Source organism: Venustampulla echinocandica (assembly GCF_003357145.1).
Source record: "Venustampulla echinocandica strain BP 5553 chromosome Unknown scaffold_4, whole genome shotgun sequence".
Classification (NCBI taxonomy): Eukaryota; Fungi; Ascomycota; class Leotiomycetes; order Helotiales; family Pleuroascaceae; genus Venustampulla; species Venustampulla echinocandica.
Window position 1 is genome coordinate 1,375,118 of NW_022474209.1, and position 11,350 is coordinate 1,386,467.

General features: G+C 49.5%; 4 protein-coding genes across 4 annotated transcripts; 2 read left to right on the forward strand and 2 right to left on the reverse strand.

Moving 5' to 3' along the window:
• Positions 1–1,178: 1,178 nt before the first annotated feature.
• Positions 1,179–1,775, forward strand: BP5553_06757 (uncharacterized protein; the record flags this gene model as incomplete). Its single annotated transcript, XM_032015380.1, has 1 exon — positions 1,179–1,775. One exon carries the CDS (start codon positions 1,179–1,181, stop codon positions 1,773–1,775), a length of 597 nt encoding a protein of 198 aa, XP_031868801.1.
• A 253-nt stretch (positions 1,776–2,028) lies between these two features.
• On the forward strand, positions 2,029–3,708 carry BP5553_06758 (putative casein kinase I isoform epsilon; the record flags this gene model as incomplete). Its single annotated transcript, XM_032015381.1, has 4 exons — positions 2,029–2,040; positions 2,302–2,863; positions 2,920–3,481; positions 3,621–3,708. 4 exons carry the CDS (start codon positions 2,029–2,031, stop codon positions 3,706–3,708), a joined length of 1,224 nt encoding a protein of 407 aa, XP_031868802.1.
• A 2,517-nt stretch (positions 3,709–6,225) lies between these two features.
• Positions 6,226–7,238, reverse strand: BP5553_06759 (uncharacterized protein; the record flags this gene model as incomplete). Its single annotated transcript, XM_032015382.1, has 2 exons — positions 6,226–6,730; positions 6,799–7,238. The coding sequence occupies 2 exons, from the start codon at positions 7,236–7,238 to the stop codon at positions 6,226–6,228; spliced, it is 945 nt and encodes a 314-aa protein (XP_031868803.1).
• A 3,304-nt stretch (positions 7,239–10,542) lies between these two features.
• BP5553_06760 (Thioredoxin-like protein) lies at positions 10,543–11,343 on the reverse strand (the record flags this gene model as incomplete). The annotated part of the gene is made up of 3 exons (XM_032015383.1): positions 10,543–10,978; positions 11,051–11,198; positions 11,265–11,343. The coding sequence occupies 3 exons, from the start codon at positions 11,341–11,343 to the stop codon at positions 10,543–10,545; spliced, it is 663 nt and encodes a 220-aa protein (XP_031868804.1).
• Between the last annotated feature and the right edge of the window lie 7 nt (positions 11,344–11,350).

Genomic DNA, 11,350 nt, shown 5'->3' on the forward strand with positions numbered 1-11,350 from the left:
AGGATGCGGCACTTGGTACTTCGTAATAGGACTGTAGTGATGCAGTAATGCCGCATTGGTAGCGATATGGGACTGTCATGCGTTGCTTGCGGTCGAGTTAAGGGGGGAAAGGGGGAAGGTCCACGAACCACGGAGATTATTGTACTGCGTTGGAAGGGGACACGTGCTGTATCGGCCGAGCTGAGGATGGAGAGCGTGATATGGAATCGAGGGCACGTTGGTAGTTAATGATATGATAGTTGGGCTTCTTGGGCATCTCTCCTTAGGCATCTTGGGCATCAGCTTGGGCGACGAGGCTGAAGGCGACCTTTGTACCTTGTGGCGTGCATTGTACCATACATGTAACTGTCGAAGTAGAGCCGCGGGGAAGTCCGTGAACAATGAAGTAGCGGCGCACTGCAAACTGTTGCATTCGGTACCCCGATAGGTACTTCGCGGGTACCTCGTGGGTACTTCGTCCTCGAGCACAATGCTCCAGTTGATATCATACAGTAGCATTGTGCCATGGGTTTCCGCCTCTTTGAGCTGTTCCAGTTCCAGCTGCAGATCCAGGCAGCTGGCTCGACCGCCTCTTCTCAGGGCTCGGAGGCCTGGGGGAGGCCAGTAATTCAGGTTAGAAGACGGGCAGCAGTGAGCAGCAGTGAGCAGCAGTGAGCATTGATGCGAGAGCAGTGAGCACGGCCAAGGGCAGCTGTTTACCAGTGGTACTGTAATAATAGTAGTATAGTATAGTTGGGGCTGAGACTCGTCGCTCGAGGCAGCTCCGGCGTCAGCTTCGTGCACTGCCTAAGTGCTGCGCTGTGTAGCCACCGCGTGGTTTGAAGGGGCTGCGGGATATTATTAGAGGACTGTACATGTACTGTACCTCGAGTATTGGCTAGAACCAAACCTGTGATTTGGAATCTGCAATCTGGAATCTGGAAAAGACATACTGCATCCCAGGAGTAAAACTGAATAAGAATAGGGAATCCTAAATAGAGATGAGCACCTGCTGTAAGGCACGTCTTCAATCTTCACGCGGTCAAAGAGCCCGTGGCAATCATAGCCAGTTCGTGCTGTGCTGTGCTTTGTACGTCCGTAATCTGTGTTCCCCCGTGCTTAGTAGATCTGTCGTGCGGGAGAGTGATTTTTGCAGTAATAATAGTATATATCGTGTATTAGATATTATATCATACCCAATGCCCTTTGATGCCCGTTCCCAGCTAAGGATCTATCGTTCTTTTTTGCCTCTTGGCCATCTTTCATGCCCTCCCGCAAAAGGCAACGCGCCCTTCGCCCTGCGCGCTAGGCCCAAGCGAGAAACCGTCTTCCTCCTCCACGCCCAACTCGCACTTCCACCCTTTAAACCCGCATCTCTGCTCCTCCGCCAGCTTCAGATACAACCTCATCCTCCAGCACCATTGATCGACGTTCCCTCGCCACACGGCGACGATACTTCGCGGGACACACGTCGTCCTGAACCTGCCCCTTCGACTCTTCACCCTCGATCCTCGATCGTCCTCGTCCCAGGAGCCGCCCGAACACGTCTCCGCTCGGCCCCCATTGCCCATCCTCGTCTCATCTCGCTCTATCAGATAGGTACGTACCCAAGTGTATTCTTTGCTGCCAAAACACGAACACCAACACTTGGATCTCTCCTCGGCTTCTCCTCCCTCTCGCCATCCGGTGCAAAGAAGACGCAGGCTCTGCTTGCCATTCACTTTCACCAGCGCCGAGCCGCTTACTGCCACCCATCGCCTGGAATCACACACCGCTTCGTCTTGCCCAAAGCCTGAAATAGCTCATAGCCACAACGCTACATCCACATCCACATCTACAGCTACAACTACAAGTACATCTCAACAACACCACCTTAGCTAACCAGGCTTCTTTGCTCTAGTTACCCTGCGTCCTCATCTCCCACCGCCGCAATACTTCTCCACGGTCTACCTAGTCGATCGATACACCCCCCCACCCAACCCATCACCGTACCCTCGACTCTCGTATCGGACACTGCCCGATACCCAGAGTCCATAGTTGAACCTGAAGATGACTACTATGGTGAATCCACCCGCTTCCAAGTCGAAATCCAATCCTCTGGTTTATACCCCCTTTCTTCACCTTCTACGACCACCTTCTTGTTACCCCTCTCCCCCCTGATATGCTGGTGTCCGGGTTCGTGGGGCGTGAAGTTGTCACCTTGGGTCTCCACCACAGCCTCGTGCAGGCATATACATCTTCCTTCCCATCCTCCCCCCTCTTTTCTTTGCCCCACCGGTCCCAGACTCATATTGACTACAGCATACTGACTTCAGCTCATAGGATCTTCGCGTTGGTAATAAATACCGCATCGGTCGTAAGATTGGTAGTGGCAGTTTCGGTGACATCTACCTCGGCACAAACATCATCTCAGGAGAGGAGATTGCCATAAAGCTGGAGAGCGTCAAGGCCAAGCACCCCCAACTCGAATATGAGGCCCGCGTCTACAAGTCCCTCGCTGGAGGCGTCGGTATCCCTTTTGTCCGCTGGTTCGGTACCGAATGTGACTACAATGCCATGGTTCTAGATCTCCTAGGACCCAGCTTGGAGGATCTTTTCAATTTCTGCAACCGAAAGTTCTCCCTGAAGACCGTCCTTCTCCTTGCCGACCAGCTCATCTCCCGCATCGAGTACATCCATGCCAAGTCCTTCATCCATCGTGATATCAAACCGGACAACTTCCTCATGGGTATTGGCAAGCGTGGTAACCAGGTCAACGTGATCGATTTCGGTCTAGCCAAGAAGTACCGTGACCCCAAGACCCACTTCCATATCCCATACAGGGAGAACAAGAACTTGACAGGTACCGCTCGGTATGCCTCCATCAATACCCATTTGGGTGTCGGTATGTTATATTCAGTCCCAATCACAACCCCCATCATACAACTAACCCCATGACAGAGCAATCCCGTCGTGATGACATGGAATCCCTCGGATATGTTATGCTCTACTTCTGCCGTGGATCACTCCCCTGGCAAGGTCTCAAGGCTGCTACCAAGAAGCAGAAGTATGACCGAATCATGGAGAAGAAGATGACTACACCGACCGAGGTCCTTTGCCGTGGCTTCCCTAACGAATTTGCCATCTACCTCAACTACACCAGGTCCCTTCGCTTCGACGACAAGCCGGACTACTCTTACCTCCGAAAGATCTTCCGTGACCTCTTCGTCCGTGAGGGTTTCCAATATGACTATGTCTTTGACTGGACCGTGTACAAGTACCAGAAGAATGCCCAGGCCATTGCCCAAGCTGCCGGTCAACAACCCACCCAGGATGATGATGAGAAGCCACGTACTCGTACTAACGCTGCCACAGCCGGTGGACCGACCCCCCAGCACGCGTCCAGTGCCTCCAAGCCAGGTGCGATCTCCGGATCCCGCCGCAAGGTGATCGAACGTGGAGCCAGTGGTGCCGGTGTTGATACGCCCGAAACCAACCGAGCCGTTGGCGGTAGTGATAGGATGTGAGTGTCTTGATAGCTCCGGATTCCTTCTTGTAAGGGGATTTTTTTCCTCTTCGCGTTTAGTGTGCTTCGATGACGCTGGCCGCGAAGAAGAACAGTATGCTGACTGGATGGCTGACGCTATAGTCTCCGAAAATAGGCTGCGCTCTGCTTCGAAAGGTGCAGCAACCCCAGGATATTCTTATCGGCCGAAGCGGGAGGAACAAAGTGGACAGCAATGGTATTGATTAAAGTGCACTGGCGACTCTCCTTGACCGATGTCGACCTTTCGATATTCGACTCCCGGCAGTTTCGTCTTACTTGACGTCAACCTCCCCGCTGAACATACCTGAACGTCTCGTGGACGATCTATTCGGTATCGGCTCGAATATAAACCAAAAACTCATCTCATTATGGATTGCTTTCTTTCCTTACGACCCTTCGATTTATGAATCTTGACATGGCTCGAGCAGCTTTGGCCTTTTGCATGACTACTCACCCGAGTGAGCATTGTCATCAGGGCCGAAGTAATCGAACGGCACGCCGATGTCACTACATCCAGTTGGAGCAGGAATGCAACTAGCATAGCAAAACCAAGGAGCGCACGATTATCATCAACGACACTCAACATTTGCTATTACATTTCAGTCTCAAAGCAATCAGGAACAACGGTCATCTAAGCTCGCTTTCATTGCAGACGCCCGCGTCATCCTTGGCATTCAGAGCAGACCCTGTCCTTTGAGATACATGTTTTTGTCACGCCTGATTTCCTTTTTTCCTTTCTCTTTTTGCATTTGGTCTTTTCAACTGGCGTGGGGAGAGGACGTCTGGGGAGGTTAATGTCGGGGGATGACCTAAGGGGACAGATGAAATCACGATTGCATTAAAGAACACCAGCCACCGCGGGTCAGCACCCGCTGTGCAGTCCTGGACATGGCACGGCATGTTAATATCCACCTTCTGATGGATTCAAACTGGAGGAGCAGCTTCTGGGGAGGTCTTTCATTTGCATGTTTTTCGCCTGGCTCATTTCCTTTGCGTTGCGTCATGGATGGAGTGGTGGAGGGGGCAGCAGGCCACAGGGGAGGTAGGGGAGTTCAGACGCGCGTGTGTTATCCGTGGCATAGCTTTGTCAAAACAGTGAGCAAATTGCCTGCTTGCTGGGTTTATAAAGCTCTCCACACAGTAATGGTATCATAATGATTATGGCAACCCAACTCAAATCGCTCTCAATATAATTGTGCTTTGCCGTGATCATACATTCCCTGCGTCGTAGTAGTAGAAGATCGAATCTTAGGTTTGTATAATTTGTGCTTCCTATTTCCCAATCTTAAAACCTATAACTTCGTTCCCATGTCGATTCTAGGTAGGAAAAGTAGCTGTAGAACATACAGACCATGTAATTTTGCTCTTACTTCAAGTTAAGATCATTCCCGCATCTCTTATAACTCATATGGTATTTTAATTAAAATAAACAATTATTTTTGAAAAGAGATCTAGAAAAGAAGGTAAATTCATGATTTATTAATATATTATTTTTAATTATTTAAGGGGGGGGTTAGGTACCTATTATTTAGCGCTATGTATATGCTAATTTGTATAGTTGTAGCAAGAGAGCTGATATTAATAGTAGTAATAGTATTAGTTACATTTAATAGGAGATGTAGTAATACTAGTAGCTGTTCGACAGCCTACTAGTGGACAACATAAAGAGGCGATAACTACTACATTCAGCTGATTACCTGCCTAGCCTAGGCCCTGTTGATTGTAATAGGAAGGGTAAATAAGGAAATAGAAAGGCATATATAATACAGTAAGGGGATCGAAGACGATCAGATATACCGCGGGCAGCAGGCGTGTAGCTACGAGATGGGATCCGTGGCAGATGATTACTACAAGAACTGTGGGCTGACTTTGTATAGATAACTAAGTGATAAACTCTCCTAAAGACAAAGAAACCAAAAATGGAGGTTGTTCCTAGACTCTTGAGATCATTTTAAGTCTGTGAGTTGTGTAGTGGCCCTGGGAAAGTGACAAATGGTGGCCTTCTTTCTGTAGATAGACTTTGATATATTAAAAATTGAGAGTGTTACTTATTATGACAACTCTAATTAATATAACAGCTATCATTAATATGACAGATCTAATTGATGTAACAAATCCAAGTAGTTTAACGACTCCAATTAACTTAATACTCTATTAACCCTAACGCAACCTGTTTATTATACTTTGTACTATCGTGCACCTCAAATCACTTCCTTCTACACAACACCTCGTGATATTAATCACCACTCCGGACCGGCGTCTGAAAGACGATATTAACCGAGAATCAAGTTCCTTGTAGAGAAAGAGTTCGTAGAATGAGAGAAAAGGCTGCTTAATTAGCTACAATGAGGATGTGGTTATGCTATTATCATGATGTCGTGTAAAAGTAAATGACTTTCGGGGACAAAAGGCCACTAATGTCTTAGTCCACGACAACATTCGGTTTCCAAGAATCTGGATTACGGAACTGTTTCTAGATGTCCAAAATATGCGAAGGGAAATGGAAATACCTAAAGCTGTTTTAGCATTTTCCTAATTGTTCAAATTCATATAATGTACTATAGTCAAAAACGCCCTTCCATATAGGTGAAAATAAAGGGATCAAATGGCTCTCAAAACTCCAAAGTACCACCCACCTACCCACACCAAGCCTCCCGGATCCGCAGATTTTCCACTCATAACCAGGAAGACGCCATTTATCTCATGCCAAACCCCCTTCCTCACAACAGCTCATCATTCCCACTCGCAACGCTACTCTCTATCGCCGCGATAATCGCCCTCTCCTCAAACACGGGGCCCTGCCCATCACACTTAGCAACGGTCTTCAGCCTCTCACTTACAGCTCCCACGTCCACCAATCCCCGCACATACAAGTCATGCTTGATAATGTAATCCCAGGCTGCACCCGCAGCCAGGAGTCGTTCGCCTGTATCGCTCGTCACAATTCTATGACTAGGCACCTTGTTCTCATGAGCGTACAAAACCTCCGTGTAGAAATCCGTCGGGGAATAGCGCATAGGACCTGCGTTCGGGAGGGGCTCCGAACCACCACGAGGCTGCGCGGATGTGGCCTTGAGGATCTCGTTCTCGGTTGCGGTCTTTTGGAGCTGGAGCTTTAGCCGCTCGTTCTCTTCGACGACGGTCGCGGATTGCTTTTCCAGCGTCGCGAGCTTGGCCTCGAGGTCTTTGACGTGGCGTTCTTTGCGCTCGCGGAAGGCGCGTTGGCTAGAATAGGTTGGCTTGTTAGAGATGTAGTTTTTATATGAAGGGAGGATGGGCGTGGGTGGGCTTACGCGGCGCGGTTTTGGGCTTTACGACGGGATTGGGCGGGGGTTCTGTTGTCGTCGTCGTCGCTGTTGCTTCCTCGTTGCGTGGCATCATTGCCGTGGTCTATATTGTGGTCGAATCCACTGCCTGCTCCGGTGCCTATGGGGGGCTTCTGGTCGAGGGAGAGTGGCGTTTGTGGTTCTGCCAATGGAAGGGCATTGGCGTTGTAATGTTGCTGGTAGGCATCGAAGGTTTGGAAGTCGAAGTTCGAGGCATCCTGTGATCTGGGCGTCAGTATCTTTTGATCGTGCCATGGGATTGGATTTGCAACAGGGGAAGAGGCACCAACCGGTGGAGAGTTGTTGAAGTCATCCGAGTTGGCTGATCCACTGTGAGCTGGAGTTAATGGGAGACCAAGGAACGGATAGCCTTGTGGCGGGCCTGCGTTGAAGTATGGATACTCCATTGTCGTTCGTTATGGGGCAAGGCAAATCTGATAGATCGCTCTGGAAGGGTGACTGATGCTTATTTGATGCTTATTCAGGGCTTGGAGAGTGGGTTCTTGAGAGGAGACAGGTCAAATGGGGCAGGACAGTGATCGAATGGCGTTGAATGTATGTCTAGTGTCGGGGTTGATACGAGATAGTAACGTAGTAGAAGGAGGCAGGTCGTAGGGAGGTCGTAGGGTCGTTGGTAGAAAGGTACGTAGTAGTAATAAGACAAATAGTAGTACGAATCATAGAGTTACAGGTTACAAACGCTGGGGCTGGAGGGGGACGACGGATGTGAGGCCTAGCCCAGGCGCTTGTTGGTTGTCGATAAGCCTAACACTTTAAGTACATGTGTGTAAGCCCTACTATTGCTATTGTACCAGGGACAAGCTGCCTGGACATACGAGAACGAATATACTTATTGGATTATGAATTATAGTTTCATAAGTACGAAGGGCTCGCCCGGTGAAGTCAAAGGCGAGTTAAAGGCTGTTAGTTACTGGTAACTGGGAATTGGGATTTGACCACCGGACTCTTGTCTATACACATAATACTACGTGAGGTACATATCAACAACATCACTGACACCAACCGCTTAAGAGATCATCAACAAACAAACAACCGGGTTCTGGACCTGATCACCATCCTCACTCATCCTCCTCTTCGCCCCTATTCCCCATTCCGCGGGCTTTCCCATCGCTGTTGCGGACAGTTGCAACCGCATCAACTGCACCTGATGCTGCAAACGCTGGTCTTACCATCGATCCCTCCGGGCCCGACCCCGACCCATCCCCGACTGGAGGATTATGATTACTTCGTGCTTCGTATAGGACTCCAGGCGTGGCCGCTGAGTTTGAGGGGTCAATAATAACTTGGCTTTGGCCTGACTCCCCTGTGTCTGAGGGTGCTTATCGAGCAGTCGGTGGTATTCGTACATACCGCAAATGTACTCGTCCTGTAAGTAAGTGGCAAATCCCGTTTCCTCCCCCAGTCTCCTGGCGCTCCAGGCTACGCCATGCCACGGCCATTTCATGCTGTGCCGAGCTCTTGTCAAGTGGACGTGCTCACATTTGCTGCAGCAGCCCGCTGCAGATATTATGATTATTATTGACATGTCGAGCGGTGGCAGCGGCCTCCTACTCTAACTCGTCGAGCACCATGCCCTTTGCCCAGTGACCAGTGGCAGGCAGGCAGACCAGCCGCCTGCTCACGAGTTGTTGGTGCAATTGGAACGCGAGTGTCCGTGAAACGCCGTCATCGGTTCATCCTTCAACTCTCTCTAGGTGGAGGTGGAGCTTGAGCTTCCACTTCGCCGATCTCCTCGGGAAGTCCCGTCCAGAATACAGCACCGCTGATCCTCTGTCCCTTTCTCCTCTCATCCTTGTGGTTCATACACACAATACAGAGCCTAAGCGTCAATTCAGCAAGCTCTCTGGCCTTTCTCACGCTCGATATCCATCTCCATACCTGCGTCGAGCCTCCTACGCCGATGTATGTACGTCGACTATTCAGCCTATTATCGCACGCACCACATTCTGAGCACACCCTCCTCGACGATCCTTGAACCCGGAGTATTATTTTGCATTTCCCCAGCTAGGAGCTTAAAAATACAATACCATAGCGTACCCCAAGTAGGGTCGCTCGCTACTGTTGATACGGCAGCGCGAGGCGCACCGCTATCACTGAAGTGGGTGGTGTTGCGAAAAATGATTTCCCCTTTTTGTTTGTACTTGATACTTTTCACAAATGCGAGAGTGCTTCCAACCGAGACGCCTATACTGTAAGAGAAGGCTTTTCACATACAGCCAGTATATCCATATCACTACGCTTCTAGATTTCCCAAGGCCAACTCTAGATTTTTGGAAGAAAAAGATTTATATTGGTGTTCTCGAAAATAAACAACCAATATATTAAATCTCGATCTTCCCGCTCGCCTTACCAACCCCTAGTTTTACACTTGGCAATATATTTCACCTGCCCGCGGCTTATTGGATAGTTAGGATGAAACCAAGTGGTAGCAGAACATCAACTGTGTCACCTACTCATTGAAGGTATTAGTCCCCATGTATACTATGTTCTTGTACCTGTACTCCCCCCGCGCCACACAAGGAATCTTGTGCTTCTGGAATTTGATGTGCTCGCTGGTAGTTAGAGGGTCTCCCGAGGAGTTGGTACGACGGCTGCTGTGCTGCATGATTGATCACATATATGTGACGCATGACGTTGGGGGGGCGAGTTCTTCAGAGACGAAATGAAACACCCCCTATTAATTCATGCACCGGCAATCCCTGGCATATAGCCATCAAGACCTCTATATGCCGGGTATCCAACTATAAGGCCCAAAACGCCGTCGAGTGACAGCGGCATTGGTAGGTATAACATTCGTCTAGCCGTCTTGTCTCGGCCATTTAATAAACCTATAGGAGCTTAGTTATCACTGTGGAACACACCCACCATTTGAGCTTAATATCATCCCTCCGTATGGATATCCACATCACTTCCTTAGCCTTGGGAAATTTCCGTATTGTTCGTTGTTTGAAGATCACGTTGGAGAGGTCCTAAATAAGCACCGAAATGGGAATATTCCGTCATATTTATCTTGTAGTCGGCTTCTACAACTCTGTTGAATTGGGGTAGTTTGGAATCGCTAGCGCACACCCTTCTTAGGAATTCATTCTTTAGCCATTTTAAAACTGTCCGGATATGCTTTACCAATATTGGGCCTCCACTAAATTAAACCGACGAGTAACAGTCCTTGAGGAGCTCTAGTCGTGTTGCGGAACTCCTTTACGAGACTTGGGTGGGTAGGTATGTCATAGCGACTTCCTGCTGGCTACGTATGTAGCGTCAGAGCTCAACGACCGTTTAGTCATTTAATTCTTCTTATCTTTAGTCGCGTCTCCCTCGGGGTCCTCCTTGCTTCGTTGCTGGTAGATATGGCAGGACGATTGTCGCCCTCTGCCCTGGGCATAGACTTATATCACATCTCTCAGCGCATCCCGACTTTCACATTACGGCTCTCTGTAAAGGATAATTTACGAGGCTGGCTTAGAGGTTGTAATATTTCTGGCGAGTAAATCACTTTCCAAGCCTAGATTTTTCACAAGACAGCCTTATTCTAACCCATGTTCCTTCTTTTGGTGTACATGGAAAACAGTGACTTAAATCTTAGATTCTTCATAGCTTCATTGTCTCAAGCTCCAGCGGTATAATTAAAGTCCCATTTCGCATCTCCCCAGCCAAAAACGCCAGATACCCAATTCAGTTTATAGCTACCAATCAATCCCCTCCTGAAAGGTCTGCAATCGTCCCCAACCTCTTCCCCACCGCCACCGCAGCACCACTCCTCTTCGTGCCCAATGATGGCGCTCCGGCACTCCTCCCAACAGTACTCCCCCCCTCTCTCGCAGTCCGATTGACATTAAATGGACTGTCCTCCCCAGCCTTATACGCATCTAGCGTAAACAGCGTAGTCACATACAACACCAGGAATGATAACACAGCATCCACGTAACCCTGCCAATTAAACGGTCGCGCCAATGATGTCCCGCGCGGGGCCGTTCCACCTAGTGTTCGGCCTTGCGATGAGAAGGTCGGCTTAGCTGGCCCGGCGAGCTTCACGGCGTTTTCGATGGCGGTTGTCAGCCCTCGGGGATCGGCGCCCTTGATGGTGTTTATTACGGAGCCGGAGCGGAAGATTAAGAATGTCGGCATACTGTTACGATTGCGTCTGTTAGCTTTGTAATGGGGGGGAGGGAGGGGGAGGGGAGGGCGAGGTGGGACTAACGCTCGAACGCCATACTGCTGTGCAATGGCTTGTTGGCTGTCCACATTTACTTTGGTGAATGTTATGCGGCCTGGCTTGGAGTATTTGGTTGCGAGGGATTCGAAGGTTGGAGAGATGGTTTTGCAGGGGCCACACCAGTCGGCGTAGACTGAGGAGGAAGGGTTATGTTAGCTGTGTAGTGGTGGGTTGCGGGTGGTGATGCGCAGGAGCTTACAGTCTGTTATGACGATATTGGAGGTGCTCAGGATCTTGCTAAATTCGGCGGACGAGCCGATGCTTACGGTGGACGCCATTTTGTTT